The 20,792-nt window shown below is 41.9% G+C and overlaps 1 protein-coding gene and 1 long non-coding RNA gene across 2 annotated transcripts in view; both read right to left on the bottom strand.

Annotated features, from left to right (window-relative positions):
- Window positions 1–7,734, bottom strand: part of LOC112841771 (uncharacterized) — a 44,862-nt gene extending 37,128 nt beyond the window's left edge. The window contains exons 1-2 of the long non-coding RNA XR_003220945.1: window positions 4,225–7,734; window positions 3,431–3,501 (exon numbers count right to left, since the gene is read on the bottom strand). This is a non-coding gene — a long non-coding RNA (uncharacterized LOC112841771). The remainder of the gene's footprint in view (window positions 1–3,430; window positions 3,502–4,224) is intronic.
- A 1,101-nt stretch (window positions 7,735–8,835) lies between these two features.
- LOC100699096 (transcription factor Maf) lies at window positions 8,836–11,737 on the bottom strand. The gene is given in 2 exon segments (XM_019361517.2): window positions 8,836–10,664; window positions 10,667–11,737. Coding segments are annotated over 2 exon segments (978 nt in total). The 5' UTR covers window positions 11,262–11,737; the 3' UTR covers window positions 8,836–10,281.
- Between the last annotated feature and the right edge of the window lie 9,055 nt (window positions 11,738–20,792).

Below are 20,792 nucleotides of genomic sequence, written 5' to 3'. Positions count from 1 at the left end.
TCACCGCAGGGAAGAAAGGGAGAGGACGGTGACGCGAGGGGAGTGTGGAAGGTGTGTGTGGAAGGAGAAGGAGGCTGCGGGCAAGAGGAAGGCCCTGGGCTGCTGGCTGCGGTGATTCAGGGGAATACATTATATCACACTAACCTCCGGCTCATCGAAAGTTCCTCTCTCAATCATGCTGCGAACACACAGTAACAACCAGAGGACAACAGTGGCTCTGAGGCTCAAACACAAACACACACACGCGTGCAGCAGTAACAGCTTTACAACTAATTATATTTGAATAAAACAACACAAATCAGGCTTAAACAGCTGAAACAAAGGAGAAAAAATTCATATATTAACGTTAGTTGAAAAGAAAAGTGGCTTGATGTTCAGAGGTTTGGCTCGGGGGTGAAACTTTATCCTCATCAAGTATCATCTAATCTGTGGCTTAGAAATAAAAACACGCTTTAGAAAAAACAATCCGAATCTAAAACACGGTTGTTCTGTGTTCGACTTGTGTGTCTTTACAACCGCACGGAGTGAAATCTTCTCTCCTTTTTGTTATTTCTAACACCGACCCAGTTCCACTTGGTCCCTTCTCTTTTCAGACCAGGCCTAATAATGAGCATACATCCTGTTCATATCCTCACTGTCATTTGGATTTTCTGGATGGAGGGATGACATCTGTGTCACTACCGAAACTCTAACACTGTAATGAGTCTCACTATAGGCAGCTAGTAGTTATATATATCCAAGGCAGTGAAGGATAGTGAAGTGTGTCAAACTGTGGATGGAAAAAAAAAATCCCGTTTGCTGCTGATGACAAATGAGTGCAACACAACTTCAGTGTTTCATAAATGACACTTCTGTGTTGGGGCATACACTGAACTGTACTGTTAATCACCTGAACTTGTATTTTTATTTAAATTAAGTTGTGCTTAATCTAAATGTAAAATTCAATACAGATTTCCTCCAGAATGTTTTCTGAGAAGCTGAAAAATGTGATTTGATTTGAGTTTTTACTATATGCGATGCAAAATATTGAAAAGTTATCAGGAGATACAACGTATCACTATCTTTTTTGTGCCTATGTACCCATTTAATTTTTCTCATTAACAGCCAACCTTATTTTATAACCTTTCTGTTAATATCCACCATCTTTTGCAAAAGCTTTTGGGGTTTTTACGTATGCACCCCATATGTCCATTTAAAGATGTGCTCACTACCTCACCGTAAACTCGCACCTTAAAGCTTCCGTGTGCACACGTGTCCTTCCTCGTCTGCCGTGTCTACAAAAACCTGACCAGCCTGCTGTCAGCCATAGAGGCACCTTGCCCCTATGCGCCCCCTCCCCCCGAGTGGCTGACTCACCCCGTCACCACGAGGAGAAGGCGAGCCGGAGTGAGCGGGAAGAGGAGAGGAGGAGGGATGACGGGGAGAGGGGATAACAGGGGGAAGAAGGAGGAAAAGTGAGGGTTGAAGTGGTGGGAGGGAAGAAACGGCAGAGGCGTGGTGTGTGGGTGGGGGCTCTGAAGCTTACTCTAATGTGCCCTCTCCACTCCCTCTGCCTGTGACCTCAGAGCTCCTGACAACCAGAAAGTGCTGAAGCACGCAGGTGTCCTCGCGCTGCAGCCACACACACATGCGCGAACGCAAACACGTGCTCCGCTCACACCAACAGATGCACGAGTCCTGCCTTAGCAGGCTGCATTCTGTCAGCTTTTAACTCTTTCCCCGCCTGCATCCACGCTACGGCCATGCTTTCACATATAAAAATGTTCACATCGGCCGTTATCAGTCAAGAGCAAAATAACAGGCGGTGATGGAGAGTGTGTCAAAAGCAAAACCGGCGTGCGTTTCACAATGCTGAGCACACGAAGAAAGTAGAGTGTGCTGCCTGCTGCATGGTAAAATTAGCTGATGCTGATGCGGTAGTTTCCTCTGTCCAGCCTCCTGATTGTACAGGGTAAAACCTGAGGTGTCCAGAGAGTGTCCTGTCCTGTGCATGTGTGTGTGTGTGTGTGCGCGTGCGTGTGAGTGGGGGGGGGGGGGGGGGGGGGGTTAGCATTAGAGAGTTGTATTACAGTGGTGATGAGTCGCCTGGCTGCGAGGCTGATACCTCAGCAGCACCCAGCATTGACCAGGCCTTTAAATAAAGCCTTCGATCCTCCAGCAGCAGAGAAGGTCACCGCCTTCCTCTGGTTTCCCTGCCTGTCTGTCTGCATCCACGACCAGGAGCCCTCCCGCCATGCGTTCCTCCATTACCTCGCCTCCTAACCTCCTTCTGTCCTCTCGTCCCGGCGTGTATGTCTGCATTCAAATGCAGGCGCCTTACTTTCCACAGTTTCTTACCTCCAGTCTTAAGTTTTTCTCCTTTCATCCATCCTTCCTCTTTTTGCTTTTATAGCTTCCGTTTTCCTACTGCAAGTGTCACAGTATAAAAATCTCTCACTCACTCCATCAAACCCACATCCCCCCATCTGTGTATCTGCCAGAAATAAAACAAAACAAACAAACAAAAAATACTGTATAGTGTCTGTCTCTGCAGAGTGAGCAGATGGGGACAAAGGAAGTCAGGGGGTCAAGACAGAGGTGAAAGGTTTTGGTCTCATCCCATGAGCTCAGTGCATGTCACCCCTCCGTCATTCAAGCAGCACTGTCAGAGCCCCAACACAGTGATGCCAAACACCGCATACAATGGATGCTGCGAGAGAGCGCTGAGTTTGGTTGTGAAGTGAGAAATAAAGGCAGTAATGATAATCAGCAGGTGTCTGCTTTCCTTGTTAAAGGAAATCATTTAATCTAATATCTGATGCAAAGATGAACCTTTTAGATGAACTGAAATATTGATTATCAAAATACTGATCAGAGCTAAAGATTTGAAGTTTCAATAGTTTTTATCAGGAGATCCTGTCTGTATTTAAAGTGTTTCAATTAAGAGCACAAAGCAGGTAACAGAAATATTATAGTGGCTTTCAACTTTTCTACTTCTCTATACTAATGTAATAAAACATAAAGAGAGCTTTCAGGAGTTAAAACAATGCATAAGCAGCTCTCTAGTATGGTTATTGTTTATAATTAATGTTTTGCTTGATCCATTTCTTTTCATTTTAAATCTATTTTGTTTTCTGCTGAAACCTGCGAGTAAAGGAAATTCATTCTGAGACCTTTTTGTATAAATGTATAGTTTAGACAATAAAATATAAAACACTAATCATTTATTGCTGCATATTATTTAATGGCTACTGAAAGCAGTATCATTAAAATCTTAGTGAGAAAATGGTCTGTATTTAGTTGAATCTGCAGAAGGATTTAGTCTCTAGTGCCACCAAATATTAAAATATTAATTTAAATTTTATTTTCACCTTGCATCAAAAACAGCAAAAAATGTTTTGAAGATTGTTTTTGTTGTTGTTGAAAGTGTCAAAGATGAGCATCAAGTTACCTCAGACTCCAGGGTGGCGGGGCCGAGAGGGCACAGCTCTCTATCACAGATGGAGGAATTTTCTTGACGTCCTGCAAAAAACAAAACAGGACGAAACATTAACACACTCTTTGATGAAACAGAAGTGCACACTGGTGTAAACACAACATATTTCAGACATTAAGTAATGGCTATCTGGTTCCCAAAACTGGCAACGATTGTAAAAAGAAGTGACTTTGTGAAGAGTGCAAAGATGAAGTCAGGGGTCATTTCAGTCCGCTTAGAAAACCAGTAACGCTGTGACTGATTAATCAATACGAGGTGCTCGTACAGTTCCCCAAAACCAACCTGTTATGTTACTAAAATAATATCAAGTGATTCTGAGCTAATTTTTATTCATATTCATATATTTTTTATTTGTATTTAATGTGTTAAATGCAGGGATATTTCAATCAGTTCAACATCAGGAATTAGATTTGAATAAAAGGTTTAAATTCAAGCAGTTTTTATCCAGCTCGTTTAATAAAGCATGGATACAGACTGATGCATCCAAATATGCTGACAATGAGACGTAACTTAATTATTTTAATAACATATATTTAAAAAACTGTATGCACAGAGCAGTTTAGTAAAAAAAGGAAATCAGTGCAGTTCACATTGTTATATTTTCATACTATTTTGTAATCGTCTATAATTTAATTTCTACTCCAGTCTTCATTAAACTATCCAAATTTAGGCTTTTTTTGCAAATACTTTCATTAGAATATAATTAGATGTATCATAAATGATAAAATCCTACATTAAGTCATGCTTACATTCATCAGTGTTTATAGGTGTCCCACAGCAGGGTACTTGCATATTTTTGCACACATGATCTGCACACCTGTGGACATTATATGAAGACACGGCAGCGATGACGGTGAATAAAGGAAACCTGAGTAATGAATCACACTAAAAAAAATAAAAAACTTTTTGCTTCTGAGAGTGAGAAATGAGGCAAAAGAAGGATGTTTAATGCCCCTCAATCCATCTTTAAGCAACAATGAAAGCCATTCATTTCCCTGTAATCCGATTCACACTGGCACCAAATGAACTCTGACGCGTTCGGGTACGAAGCAGCTCCCAGTTACAGACCTGCAGCACAGAGAAGACCTTAAAAAGCACCAAAGTATGGAGAGACTCCCAGATGTACAGCAGTTTAAATAAAGCCCCATAGAAGTGAATCTGCAAAGAACTGCATGCACCTGTTCGTGAAAGTAAACACAGAGCTGGTTAGGCACAGGGTCAGAAACACGTAGACACAAAGCGTCGACATGCATGTCCACTTTCTAACTCAAACAGACACGCACTGACACACACATGCAAACAGGGCTTTATACAAGGGAAGTGAGGTCCATGTGCAGAAGGCCACAACATAGTGGCAACGTGTGGGGTCAAGGCCTTTCCCAGGTACAAATGAAAGGGAAAGCAGAGACTTTGGAAGAGCTGAAAACACTGTCGGTCACCTTGCTTGGCAAAGAGATCAATGTCTACTGGACTGACTGACAGAGAGAGAGAGAGACAGAGGAAGAGAGAGTGGCTGCAGCAGAAGGGTAAATCACCTCTTGCTTCATTGAGATGCAGGTAAAACACACAGGGGTCGGGCTTGGCTCCAGCTCCACCCTGCATAAAACAAACTCATGCATAGCCAGACCTAAACATGCACACAGACAGCTTCTCACACACCCACCCACACAGTCGCATAATGCACTCACTTGTCAAACACCCACCCTCCCCGAAACCACGTTCGCCGCGGTCCAAAACACACCACTTCACTGACTCTGTGCCCTGAAACTCAACTCACTGTTGAAAACATCAACACAGCCTCAGTTATGTTTATCTGCAAGTCAGAATATTGTGATCCCCTATAATTAAATCATAATTAGCTTTCATCTATTGCCCTTTAGTTATGCATTCTGAGGACAGCTTCCTACACAAGCAAATGCAAATCTACTCCAGTGTCTATAAGCACATTCTTTTGCATCTCTGCATTTACAGCTGTCTCAATTTAACGCGCAACACTGTAGATTTGGATCCACACAATCACATTTCAATCACTCTGCCCATGATTGTATTTGGCCTGTGGAAAAAAAATATAAGCATGCAAAGCCAATCAGAAACATTCACAGGAAACACCACCAACGTTTTACAGCCACTGCTTTTTTACCACATGCATAGCCGTGACAGGACGGACAAGTTAAATTATTAAGCTTTTTAAATAAATGACATAACTCAGGACACTGCGAGAGGGTGCGAGAGGAAGAGAAGCTCGGGCACTGCGGGTCTAAGATGATGGACGGACCACAGAGGAGCATAAAGGCAGCCGATTTAAATCACTTTAAATGTAAATGTTTATCGTGTGGAGTGATGCAGATGCGGAATGAGTAGGAGAGATTGAAATTGTTTCCTCTTGTGAATACGAAAATGTTTTTAACCCTTTTCAGGGGTTTGCCACGCTTGGGAAGGAAGCGTTCGCAGAGAATGACAGAGAATGAACGTGCACATGTAAAAACTGCCGTGTTGCCGTGCTGAATGAATGAGACATGCAGATCCCATGCAGATTTTGGTAAAAGAGCAGGTTTTTTGTTTTTTTTAAGTCAGTGGTTGGTGATAGCTCTGAATGAAATGATAACATATATTTTTACATTATGAAAAACAAACACAGGTACAACTGTAACGATCTACTGCAAGGGCTTAAACTTTAACTGAGTTGCTCTTGAATGAATTGCAATTGTATTTTACTACAAAAAAAAGATTAAATGCATGGCTTCATATTTTTAGCATTACACAACGAAGACTACAAATATCTGAATTTCATGACACGACGACTCATTCTTACAGATTTACCACTCTCCCTTAAAGCGAACATACACGCTTCCGCAACAAGGTCACATAAAAGACAATGCAGGCAGGTTATTGAGCACTCACACGAACAGACACTAACCACTGTGCATATCCTTTTGTCCTATTAATTCTGAGACATTAAAGCAAAGTACATGATGATGATTTAAATGTCAATACTGATAAATTTCAGAGTGATTTCCCATAGTTGACCTGAAAGGGAGAGTCCAATATTGTGACAGCAGACAACTACATTATCTTTAATAACCTAATCATTGGACAGACTGCAAATGATCACAGTGAAGAAGTCAATATGCTGGGCCAGAGAACAGAATTACAGTTCATACTGATAAGATTAATAACGTGGAGTGTCTATAGGGTGCGTGTACACACTTTTTCATGCTGTGCAAATAACAGAGGAAGCAAAACACAGCGAAAGAAGCAGTGATTATGGCTGCTGAGAAGTGAGAAGGAAGCCCTGAATTGTTGTTTCCTGTGCATTCTGTCCTCCTCCAAAACAGGAAGTGAATCAGTACTACTAAATCCCGCAGCCCCTCGGTGTGTCTAGAGGTCAAAACACACCCACAAACAACCAGCATCCCACACAATTTCCACAGCCCTACAATGATCAGCAATTTTCCGTTTTATCCTTCTTACGCATTGATGCCGGAGCACAAACCCTAGAAGCCTGCGAACCGTGACACAAAGCAGCCCTCGATCTGCTACTTAACAAATTCACAAAACTGTTGTTGTACAAACAGGTAGAGCCGTCCTGAGCAAAGTCCAGAGGAAACCTCGCTAATCCTATCAGGCTCACATAAGAAAGGGGTGACATGAAAGAAGTATAGTATCTCCAGTTCTAGGTTATAACACAAATGTAATTAAATAGCACACTATATTGACCTAATCAGATAGCAAGGCCATAAATTAGTGGACACATGCTCACTAAAAGGCCGTCTCCTCTCAGCTAGGATGCATCTCTGATCGTTTATCATCTGAAAGGAGCAGGAAGGCAGCCAGCATATCTCTCTCTCTCTCTCTCTCCTCCCTCTCCTCTGTATTGCTCTCTCTCCCTCTCTTCCTTGGGCCCCCATCCCTGTCTCTCACTCTCTTTTAATCACAGAGAAAATCCTTCCTTCAGGCATGAGTGGATCATGCTTTGCCATCTTGTCCCTCACTCCAGGCTTTCATGGAATCCATATGAGCCAGGTGACAGTGTCACTGTTGTACAAGTGAGACTCAGAACCAAATACACAGTCCACAGTCTTTGTTTTCAGCCCTACACTGAAACATTCACCACTGTGGTGCATTTTAAGGTTTCCATGAGATAGACACTTTTCCTAGTCTGCACACACTCTGTCAAAAGGTCCCTCAGAGGGACAACCCAGTAACACTTCTCTACATACACTCGCACACACAAACACAAAGATTTCCAGCAGCATGCATTGTAGTGACCTTGTATGGGAGCCTGAACCAGACCCCGTGCAGCTTTTATAGCAGCCATAGTCCTCTTAGGGATGCACCGACTTCATCGGGAAGGAAAGGCGTCCGCAGGCCACATTTACCCGGCAGGTTGGAGGGCTACAAGACTTGTCACTCGCTAGCAAATCAAATTACCCCCGAGTGTCTCCTGTGCCTTTAATTCAATCTTTTCAGCATTTTTATGTCACAAGTCGAAGGATTTTTTTTTTCTTAGAGTGAAATGAAAGTGAGGCATTAAAAATTTTTTTTTGTTTGGTTAAAAATATGAGGCGTGATTTGATTTCCAAAAAGAAAAGAAAAAATATGCAAAACTGCGGAATTATTGTGGACTGGCAAATGACACGTCAGAAAAAGAAAATTGCGACATGTTTGTGTTCAATCGCACATTTACCTGCACACACAACTAAATGCATCACGTTTGCCACGCAGAGCTTTATCTGCGGTCGATCTGAATTAAAACCTTCCACAGGCAATGTTCAACAAGTGGACATGTACCGAGTGAAAAGTGCAAGTTTACTCTAAAATCAATCATTAACTGAGCGTTTGCAGGTGACCTGCGGCACAGATATCAGGCCACAGGGCGAAAAACGAAAAATTATATAACAAAAACTGAGCGCTATTTTTTCATTTTCACACACGCTTATAAAGAACAAGATTGTGTCTTTAAATACGCAACAGGTGAAGGCCGTAATTTTTTTTCTAAAAAAAGAAAAAAAGAAAAAAAGCAAAAGTCATTAAAAGAAACCCTTTAAAATTATTTGCCAAGATAATTTAAAATAATAAAAATTAAAAAAAAATTAAAGCCGTATAAAGGAAACACATGGATAAACTGAACCAGATCACAAAGTTGAAATATCGCAGGCTACTTGATGTTTGGGAGCTGCGATAATTACACGGCTTCCAAGCAAACAACACGTTTATGAACGAGACGCTTTTGTTATTGCAATCCAGCAGAGGAAATTCGGATTCGTTACAAGCCTCAGAGTGTGTGGTGTCGCCTCAAAGACACAGAGACAAACAAGCAGCAAAACTGAAGAGAACAAAAACGAACATCATCAGGAAGGTGCATTTGTTTCCATTCATGGAGGTTTATTGACGAATGGTAACATTTATTAGATTCAGCTTTTTAAAGTGAACAGGGCGTGTGCCTTTTACCTGTCCCGTTCAGTTTCTAACTGAACAGAAAATCAGGGCGTCACAAAAAGACGAATGGCTGCTTGATGCTTTTCCTTAAATATTCTGCAACACCGGTGGGAACCTTAAACTTCAATTTCCAAACAGTTCACAGTATGTTTACCAGAAAATAAAGAGGGGGAAAAAAAGACCCACAGGGCTCCGAGTGAACTTAATCAGCCTCCTTAAATAAAAGGAAAGCACATGAACAGTGAATTTCTACAAGAAAAAGATCATTTGTTGCATAAAGTAGCATGTCCTCCACATATTTTCAGGAAATCTGCTTCTGCTCTGTTTTTATCTTCAGCTCCACTTGTTGATCGCAATAATTTTAGTGCTAGTGTTGGAAATTTTATAATTATTGCTTATAGTAAATATGCAGATGCTGCTCATCTTGATGCCATGTTGCCTAACAGAAAAAAATCAATACTGAGCACATTGTTGCTTTACATGAAGTCCCCTTTCACTCCCCCCCCCCCCCCCCCCCCCAAGGCTCCAAAAGAAGCCAATAAAATGTTGAAAGGGTCGAAAACGCGATGAACTTTCATTAAAGAAAAGAGGCGCATAAATAGCCCTGTTCACTTGTTTTACAAATTAAAAGAATCCAAATGATAGTGAAACTGAACAATGCAGTCACGGTATAATACAATTATACACAAGTTCACAAAAAGGTAGAATAAAAAAACAAAAACAGAAAAAGAAGAAAAAACAAACAAACAATCCGTACATGACCAGCATGCATGGCTTCATATAACTCACACAAGTCTCTCCAAACTTTGGCGCAGTTTGGATATTTTTCATCAGACAGGATGAATGACATGAAAATGAAGTAAAGCATATTAAAACAGAGTGACTTTAAACAACCAAACAAAATCAAAATCACATCAAATAAAGCTGTTGAGTCTGAAAAGTTCTTTGTTTTAATTCACAAAACAAATATGGGTGTAAAGGGAACAGGATGGATGAGGCGCAGAAGGAAGGCTATGCGATCGGTCGCAGCAGGATGGTAAGTTTATGCAGTGTCTATAAAGGCAAACATCACAAAGTGGAGAGAAATCCTTTAAAAAATGTATGGATACTGTATTTTTATCCAGAGTCCTTTACTAATTTGTATTCTTTAGAAAGTAAAAAACAAACAAAACAAAACAAATCTGGGTTTCTGAAACAATATACTTTTAAAATGACACAAACTGGGGAAAACTGGTTTAGTCCTTAACTAAAAGCAGCTTCAACACAATCACACACAACCTATTTTAGCTGCGCGCAAACTCTTTTTTTTTTTTTTTTTTTTTTTTTTTTGGTGAGGTTCGCTTATTAAAACTTTTCAGCGCCGGGACTCACATGAAAAACTCCGGGGAAGAAGGGTTGTTATCGCTGCTGGATCCTCCGTTTTCTCTGAAGCCGGTGCTGATCAGCTTCTCGTATTTCTCCTTGTAGGCGTCCCTCTCCCTGGCCAGCCGGGAGATCTCCTGCTTGAGGTGGTCCACCTGCTGCATGAGTTGCGTCTTCTCTCCCTCCAGAACGTGCCGCTGCTGGACCCGCTTGTACCGACAGGACTGGGCATAGCCTCTGTTCTTTAGCGTCCTCCTCTTCTGTTTCAGACGGATCACCTCTTCCTTGCTGACCCCCCGCAGCTGCCGGTTCAGTTCCCGCACCGACATGGTCACCAGCTGCTCGTCCGTGAACCGCTCTTCCAAGCGCATGTGTTGGTGGTTTCCCCCGGGCCGCCGCTGGACTGAGACCCGGAGGAGGGGTGGTGTGCCCCTGTGTGGTGGTGGTGGTGATGATGGTGGTGGTGGTGGGGAGCCCCGTTCTGAGCTGCGGCTGCAGCGATAACCGCGGACACCACTGCGGCCGCTGATCCCATCTCCTCCCCGGCCATTGCGCCCCCCGCGCCGGCTGCGCCGCCGAACTGCTGCCCTCTGGCATAGCCATCGAAGGTCTGGAGCTGATGACTGCTGCTGATCAGCGCCTCTACGGCGTCCTCCGGGCTAAAACCCAGAGCTTCGGGGTTCAACTGCTGTTGGTACCCGGTCATCCAGTAGAAATCCTCCAAGTGCGCCTTCTGTTCGCTCCCTGATCCCGGACTGGGCGCCGAGAAGCTTGGAGAAGGGGGAACCGAGCTGCAAGGCGTGCTCATCGGGGTGGAAGATAGGGATCCCCCGGCGACCAGGCGGCTGCACTGGTTGATGCTGCGATCGGGCTCCACCGGCTCCTTTTTCACTTCAAACTTCATCAGATCGAAGTCATTAACATATTCCATGGCCAGGGGACTGGTGGGCAGGTCGGAGTTGCTCATTGCCAGCTCTGATGCCATCCTCTTGCTGTTGACAGTCCTCCAAAGGGGGTGAGGAGCACCTGTCAAAGTGGGCTGCTGAGACACGCACTGAGCCAGCTTGATTTCTTTATTTATTTTCTTCAAAACCGGAGGAAAAAGTGAATTTTCTCGCACTAATTGCGCAGCGCAGGTTCAGGTTTTGTGAGTCGATAAGTTTTTTTTTTTTTTTCTCTCTCTTCAGTCTGTGTTGCACAGACGCATTGGAGCAGCGCTGTTTCCTCCCTCTCTCCCAGCGTGCGGGTATCTGAGCGCCGCTCTCTCCGTTTCTACCGTTTAACACTTCATGGCTCCTTTTAGGATTAGTGCGCCAATTTGAGGAGGTTCACGTACGTGTCCCGGGCAAATAGTTGCCTTGTGGAGACGGGGGGAAAAAAACTCCACCCAAGGATTGATAGATTTTTTTTCTAAGGGATCAGTCAGCCGACGAGTTAAAAAGCATTGCTTAGTTTTATAGGCGCCCTGACGTCAGGACTGAAATATGAAATTGACTGAGACTCAGCCAATGAGCAGCGCGATCCAGGGACGTAATTAGCATAATAGTAAAGAAACTAAGTTTTCGGACCATCCAAGTCCATACACAAATTTACACATGAAACTTGATATTCATTTTAATGATTTTTTCTAGCATGCGTAGGAAAATAAAGCAAGCAAAAGAAAACAAATTCCGTGGATTACGCTAAAGAGTTTAACGATAAATTAAACTGGTCTGTAGCCTCACGCATTTTTGACATTAAAGTTCTTTTTTTTTTTTTTTTTTTTCATTTTTTCACTTAACCAACTTAAATATTTCAAGTGGAATTATGTCAGATTTATTATAGCCTCTCTGCTTAAACACGAAATAGACAAACCTTCTTGACCCCGGCCGCATGTAAAACCTTGTATAGACTTTTGAATTAGTTATTTATGCCATTTATTTCACAGGTTTCTTGTTAATAAGCGAATAAATCTCCAACTCTTCTTACACACTACCTACCGTTTTAACTCTCGGCTCAAACACAAAGTAATTGTATGAAAAAAAACATTTGAAAAATGAGCGTCACATTAATTGTTCACACTCTTTTCTTCGTCTAATCTCAGAAATAGATGACACGAATCGGGTGGTTGAGTAAGAAGGCGAAACAGTTTGAAAAGAGCACGGCACGGGTCTGGCTCGTCTACACTGTTTGGAAACCCAATGTCGCCACCATTCGGTGCAAAAATATACTGCTGGCGGCTCTTATCAGGCGGTGTAAACCCATTTTCTTATACACGTCAAGTGATAATGTATTTACACTAAATGCAAGTCAATATCAAATCCTTTTCTTTTGAAACAGTCTGCAGTGACAACATCTTCATCTGTGTCCTCCCATGTAATGATCACAGCATTAGCGGGCCTTTCTCCATCTCTTTGTATGCCTCTTTCTCTCCTGAAGCGCAGTCCTCAGGAGTGGTGGCACATAAGAACAAACAATGAGCAGGGCTATACACACAGGACCGGAGAGTAAATAAGAGCACTCTCCCTGGAACATGTCACACGGGGAAACTTCAGAAAACTACAAAGCCGCCAGCAGATAATCCAACTCCCCGGTGTCCCAACACAAGTAAATATTCTCTTGGTCCCCGTGACTGTTCATGGGGACTTAACGTTAAACAGGAAGGATAAACATCGTGTTTTATTCATTACAGCACACATCAGGGGCCCTTCTGATGCTTTTGAATAAATAGTAGCTAGATGAGATGTCCCATCTGATGCTGCTACATGCTTTTGCTGCTTGAGTGTAAATTTAAGACTGGCAGGACCGTACAGGAAGCAAACATTAAATTAACAACAATGAATATATGCTTTTATGTTTAAGGCGAAGCCATTTTTAGGTCTTTGAACCACTGTAATGCATTACACCTTCTCAGTGTCCTATAGAATAGTAGCTATGTAGAAAATAATCTTACAATCAAGGGTTGTAAGAAAGTTTAAAATGAGACAGTGAATAAAAATTATAATTTTGTATGTAAGATAAGCTCGAATGCTCAAAATGATCACCACTGCAAAATATGTGTGGTTACAGAGAGCTGCTCAAGTCATATACGAGCCTGGGCAGATCTGTAGTTGATGCAACAGTAGACACAAGTTGCTGCGTGAGCTCTGGGTTTGCCAGATCTCTTAAACCAGGATTTATCTGCCTGGAGTCTCAAGGGTTAACAAGAAGACTAGAGCCAATGCATCAACTGCATTACTGAGGGCTAATAGCCCTGTATGCATCACTTTCTGCCTCCCTTTGGAGTTTCATACACATGAAGTTTACTGCCGTCTTTGTTACATCACACACACACACACACAATACAAGGGGTCCACATAAGTGTATATCATAAAAGATTACTTTGCACACAGTGTTGGTGGAGAGGAAAGTTAAGAGCATATGAATTTAAACGTTATACCGTAATCGCATGCTTGGCTATAGAATAATAAAAACACAGTACAGGATTGGCTCCTACTAGAAATGTTTCTCCAAATGAATTAAGTGCAGATAAAATGAACACAAGTGTCTCCTTTCAGTCAAAGTTTAAGTGTCCCGCTGGGAGCATGAAATGCTTAAACCTCATCAATAGCTTTAAATACATTAAAGAATGAAACATTGAACTCTCGGAGGCTTTTACAAAACATTTTTTGGTGTGTTACAAATGCCATTGTCACAGCCTAACGTTTACAACCCAGCTTCGTGTTAATTGTCCGTCGCCTACATTTGGAAGCTACAGAAACTGTAAATGAGACACTGTCTGACCTTTCAGAGTTTAACCCCAGGAGAACACTGAGGCATTCTGGGTAACTGATAACCAGTGCTCCAGGACTTCCTTATGATTTACTGGTACAGTGACTTTACTAATTGTTACATCTATTTAAAACATCCTCATTACAGTATGACTTATGTGCATGTTGCAATAGACCTCACTTTTTATTTTCAGCACGTTAACCTTTTGTTTGCCTCTGAGGTTCCTTCACGTTCTGCATTAACAGATAATCTTCATGTGGGTTGTTTCGTGCTTTGTTACAGTAGAAATGGTTTGCCTACATGCTTGTTCAGCTGTACCTATTTGGAGAAGACGGGGCTAGTTGTGTCTCCAAAATATCATGCAGAAACATCATTTTCACACAACATATAGAAAAACCATGTACAAAACCCCTGCAGTATATTCATTTAAATTAGATATTTGGGGGGGGGGAAACTCATTACACGCACTCTATGCATTTTCAAAATATGAATTTTATAACCTCAGTGTTGAAATTTTAACTGTGCCAAAAATAGCCAAAGTCATTACCACATTTAACAGACAGTAACTTAAATAAAATGACAGAAACTAAACTAAAGGATTTCTGTATTACTAAGATTATGTCTCCTAATCATCCATTACATTCCCAATGGGAGGTAGGCTTCATTTTCATCCTCAATCCCTGTTTAATGCCATATATTAAACTCTGGTGGCACTCCAAATGGAGGACAACCCGACAAGTGGGCTCAGTGGGCTCATCTGAGACACATTTAATTAGAGGGAAAGAAAATGAAATGTTTCGTGGGGTCTTAACTAACCGTTGTATCTTTTGTAATAGAATGAGGAGCTGTGAGAAGCTATTACAAGGAGAAGCAAGAAGAGCTCCACGCTTCCCTTTGCCAGTGTTTTATAGGGGGAAATAAAAGAATGCTTAATAAGATAATAAGCTTCCACATCACAGAAACACGGTGGCATATTTGCAAAGAGGAACATCTGACAGAACGGTCTTGGTCGCCATTTCCCCACCCACTATCTGACTCTCCTGCTCCCCAGCCCTGAGTTAATCAGACTTTTACAACCCTTTCGATTCACTTACCTGCTCAGGAAGCAGATAGCTGCTATAACTGTTGGTTAGTGCGGGGATTTGATAAGCTGAAAAAACTATTCCAGGTTGATCGTGAAGAAGCAGGCCCTAAACAAGTGAGTTTGTTCATTACTTTATATCAAGACAGACAGGGCATCCTGATATAAGTGAGGTTGCTTTGTTGTTTTTCTTCAGTCTATTTCTGCTGTTTGAACTCAGATAGCGGAGAAGATTCTTGAGAATCCAGCACAAGTAAACACGAGTTTCGGCTTCACCCGTGTGGATGAATTTGATTAGGGAAAAAAAGCAGCGTGTACTGTAGCACCCTTTCTGTGTGGCTCTGTGGCTGACAGAAAGATGCTTCAGCCTGGTAATTAGCCACAATGAGCAGACTTGCATGTGTCAAACTCTCCTCTTCACATCTGGTTATTGTCTCTCACAGCAGGTGGACATCACAGGCGTCGTCTGAGCGGTCTCATCAGCTCTCTGGCTCTGTGCAACATGGGATACACTTCTATCATATATGTTAAAAAAAAACAGCAAAATGTCAAGTGCAGTTTGAGTAGGATATCGGTAGTGTGCCGACAGCGCAGTCTGTGCGCTGATGATTTTTAAAGGCTTTTTCAGCACACAAATACGTGGCGCCGGATGTAGCAGGTTTTCTGTGAAGTAGTTAATTGTGGATTCAACAGTCCTGGTTCATGAATGTAATAATGTTTACACACAAATACACAAAAATTAAATGTGAATTGTAAGGAACCTGGGCTCATCTTCTCTCATTAGGCACACACTGCTACATTATTGGCCTCATTAACTATCCCCACCGTGCATCACCCAGCATGTGGAGAAGCAGGTAAATAACAAAAACAATACAGTGTGCATGAGCTATTCATTTCCCCTTAAAGCTAATGGTTTCTAATAGTCTGCTGAACTGAGAGAGACACACTGGGACAATTTTAGCCTTTTGCGGCTAATGACTGTGATTTTCTATTTTTAGGTGTTTACATGAACACAGGGTTTGCCTGTGTGACTTCCAGTGTCCACATGGCATGATGATTCATGTTCTAGTTGGAGATTATGAGTTATTATTGATGTGGCTGTTCCAGTATATGTACTGCGCTATATGCTCTCTGCAACTGTACACTGTTATTAATGTCCACACTGTCCACTCTGTGCTGTTATTAATGTGACTCATATACATAAAGAGTTTCCCCATTAGTCAGAGTCCAACTGTGCCATCAAACATAGATGAGTTGCAAAGAGTCCTCCTTCTCCTTCCCCTCCTCCTCCTCCTCATCTTCATCAACGCACACATGCACACTCACAAAGATGCATGCAGATGCAGCATGCTTCTTCTAAATAAACTCCGATTCAGTCTAAGACAACACCTTCTGTGACCGGGTGACTCCGGAGCCCTTAATCCCTTATGATAGTAATGAGACAAATTTTAAAGTTAAAAAAGCCACAAATAATTTGATATGTTTTTAAGATTGTAATTGAAAGAAAAATAATTAAAAAACATTTTTAAATAAATAACCAATTCTTTAAGTTCATTATTAAGCAGAAGAGCCAAGTACGGTCACTGACAACCTCTGAAATGAGGATTTCCTGTGTTTTACATCAGTGTAAATTAAATATATATTTATTTTTTGTCAGACAAAAGTACTGTAATGATGTTACCATAGTGCTGATAGACTGTTTAAAGATTAAGCTGGTTGGCGACGTAAACATAAATAACTTAAACTAATTAAAATTCTGTAAAATGTTGCACTTGTTCCATGTGTATACTGTATATCCCTGATATTAAAGCACAGTTTGTTCTGCTTCTCCAATTCAGGATCAAGGGGGTAGGGTGGGGTGTTGCAGCCTATCCTAGCTATCACAAGGTGAAAGGTGGGGTATGCCCTGGACAGGCCGATCTGTTGCAGGACCAAAACATAGTGGAAAAACAAGTATTCACTCTCACATGGTCAACTTAGACTCACCAATTACCCTAACCTCCTGCATGTCTTCGGACTGTGGGGGGAAGCCCAGACAGAACCCACACACGCAAACTGCACACACAAAGACCTTCAGATTGGATTTGAACCCATCTTGCTCTGTGGTGACAGTGCTCGCCACTGTGTCACCCTGAGTTAATTATATAAAAGAATAGTGTAAAGTTAGGAAAAAGAAATTTAGTGCTGATATATAAGGACCAGACTGTGGAAGTAAACGCTATGTGCCATGGTAACTATGGTAAATCTAACTGGAAAAAAAATGTAAGCGTTGTCATAAATATAAAAAAGAAAGAAGATGACTACAGGCTGCAGTGGTTCTCTCAGTCTTGCATCCACACACATACACACACACAGCTTCCAAGAGGCTGATGTACATAGACCTCTGTGTACATCAGGGAGCAGCCATAACAGACAGATGTGAAGTACATTACAGATACAACAGATCACATGACCCAAGTCTTCCCACACAAAACTCTTTTCTCCAGAGAGACTCTTCTAGAGAGCATTTAAAGATTCAGACAGAAAAAAGACAGATGAGAATATAAACACCTCTGCGTACAGTGTGATTTAAGATTATTGCAGATGAATGCAAATATTAATTTTAAATTCGCTGTGATAATCCCCTCATCCGTCCCCCAGAAATTGAAGAATAATTTGGAGCGGAGGAGTGTGTGTGAGTGTGCGGGCAAACTAAACTCACATCCTTCTGCGTTATTCTGCACTCTGTCACAGAGGAAGCTGCAGAGACAATACAGCCCACAGAGCGCCATGGCCTCATACAGCAATCCTTTACATCTCCACTAGATTAATGCCACGAGACAAATGCACTTCCACTGGGATATTCTCTTCTCTGGGGAGGGCGGGGGTGGGGAAGGGGAACGGAGGGGAAAAAGGGTTGACCGTTACTGGACTTCGGGGCGAGTGAGGCGAGATGATGAACAAGCTTCATGTAATAGGTGGGCTTTTGATTATGGCAATATTGAGTGTGGAAATGAGATGTTTATCAGATGTGGTTTTGAGGAAGAGACGGGAGGAGCGAGGGAGCAGGGGGAGGGCAGTGATAAGCTTTAATCTGCCTGCTAAATGGAGGGCTTGACATGTTGTGTCTGTCTGCAGAACCCAGTGGAACAGGTGCTCTGTAAACGCTGATGACGCTCACAAACACTCACAATTAACACTTCAGGGAAATGACTGGAAAATGTGGACGCACGTGGCGAGTAATACATACACTTAACACTCAAACGAAAAGAGATCCTAAGAGCGACAGATGATTTATTTATTTATTTTTAGAGGGGGAAAAAGGAGGTTATGACAGCAAGAAGAAGCGAGATGAAGAAGAGAGGAAAGTATCTTTAAGCTTTCCCTAAAAACGCACAAACAGACTTAGTCAGAGTTAGTCATGGTTCTTTGCACACTCACAGTAGATTTGGATGCTTACACAGGAGCAGAGACACCCTTCCTGTTGCTTATCCGCTTCCTGAGCCTCAATTTGTATTGAAATCCCTCACAGGCAATTATCCATATGCGAATGGTGTACTTACTCTGAGCTTATATAAGTTTCTTTCTCAGTAAGCCGCACCATTTTCATTTTAAAACTCTGATTACAATTTCAGAGTTTATTCCTATGAGAAAATGGCAAAAATGGGTGCTCATAGTTAACACAGAGCATAAAATCCTGCTGGACCTCTTGCTGGCTGTATAATTTGAAAGATTATTCAATCTTTCCCTGGCATGATGTCGAAAATCCCTTCGCAAGAAGAGAAGTGGGCAGCAATTGGCATCTATGCGGTCAAGAAGGCATTTTGTTGAGTAAAGTGTTGGCAGGCAGGCAGGAGGAAACCCTCGCCACTGCTCACCCCCTGCCTCCTCACCCACCTCTCAGGCTGTCAGGAGTGTCATATATCTAGGGGATATCTGAGGGCGAAAGAGATCGCAGCCCAATTACGGGCTGATAACTAATCAATAGGTCGCTTATTCCTACAGCAGGAAGTAAAGGAATGGGCCCCTGGGACACATAGTTCAGATTACTCTCCTCTCAACGTGGGACAGCCTCTAATGATGAAACAGAAAAAGAAGTGGCGAGAGGCTGACGGAGGAAAGAATATACATTTAAAAAAAAAAAAAAAACCCAGCCAGGAGAGAAGCTGCAATTTGGCAAAAGACCGTCATGTTATGACGGGAGAAAGACATAAAGACAAATAGAAAATGGAGCACTCAATAGAGTGACAGCACATTCGAAGGACAGTTTGTTGTGCCAAATAGATAATGTGCAATATGCACAAACTGACACTTTATCAAATTACTAATTATTAATTCAGGAGTCCAGCAAACATTGTTCAGACAGTGACATAGCGTCCCTGGTCAAAAAAGATCATGGTCAGAAGACTAAAACTCTAATATAGGGCCCACCTTTTTATGTCCAGTGGTCCAGGTAGATCATTACTTACAAACCAGGAAATGTGGTCTGAAAAAAGTAAATAAATGTATCTTTTTTGGGGAGGGGGCAAAAATACAAAAATTTGACTAAGAGCTGGTTATGACTGCCATAGAACATTCACTCCATGTACACCAGGCATCCGTCTTTCAGACACATTTATACATGACATATACATTTAAATATTCCTGTTTCATTGTTTCATTCAGAGTTCTTTTATATTCTCTCTACTTGGTCAAATTTTTCTTTGTTTTTTTTGTTTTTTTACTTGACATAAAAGTCGATCCATCCAATTAGGGCTGGGCCATATCATACCATTCACGGTAATACTGGTATAATGTTAGGCAATGATAAGAAAATGAAATATCGCGATAGAATATGGGTAAAACACGCATGCGCAGTGCCTTTGTTTTCATGCGCACATGGCGAAAAAAGCATGACGGCGACAGAGAATGAGAAGGGCGAAAACGGATCGTTGAATGAAACAGATGAACCAGAATTGGTTTGTAAAAATGGTGCAACTTCAGTGGTGTGGAACTGGTTTGGCTTTCATCCATCAGACACACCAAAGCACAATTTTTGGTAGAGCACGCAAGCAGGCCGTCATTATTACAGGGTTTTTCAGAAAATGAGGCGCTCTTAAAATCCTTTGATTTTCTGAAAAATCAACAGTGCACCTTATAATCCGGTGCGTCTTATGTATGAATTCTGTTGTGCTTACTGACCTCGAACTGTTTATGTGGTACATGGTGCTCAAAAATCTGTCAAAAAATGTTTTAGTACGAAGCCGCACCGCTTGATGGATTGTTGGAGCATTACAGCTACCGTAGTCAGGAGCCTCGCAGAGTAATACGTACTGTGCTTCAACATAATATTACCGCATTGTGTGTATAACCTCTTTTTAAGTTTTGTTACTATTATACACGGTTATGCTCAGGATGTCGGCCAATTTCCACTGGAAATGCCTTTTGGTTAAACTGTCAGCAAGGAATTTGCATTTGCTCTGTTAAATTTTTATATAGCTTTAATGCACATAAAAACAGCTGCTTGTTTAAGTGAAAATACATAGATGTTTTTTATTTTTATTTTGCACTAATAAAGTTGTGGAGTTGTAAAGTATTTTGTCTCCCATCAACTATATCGTCAGTTATATCCATCCATCCATCTTCATCCGCTTTATCCGAGGCCGGGTCGCGGGGGCAGCAGCCTAAGCAGAGAAGCCCAGACCTCCCTCTCCCCAGCCACCTCCT

Source organism: Oreochromis niloticus, linkage group LG7, assembly GCF_001858045.2.
Source record: "Oreochromis niloticus isolate F11D_XX linkage group LG7, O_niloticus_UMD_NMBU, whole genome shotgun sequence".
In the NCBI taxonomy this organism is placed as follows: domain Eukaryota; kingdom Metazoa; phylum Chordata; class Actinopteri; order Cichliformes; family Cichlidae; genus Oreochromis; species Oreochromis niloticus.
The sequence above is the reverse complement of the archived record's forward strand: the minus strand, read 5'-3'. Positions and strand labels throughout refer to the sequence as shown.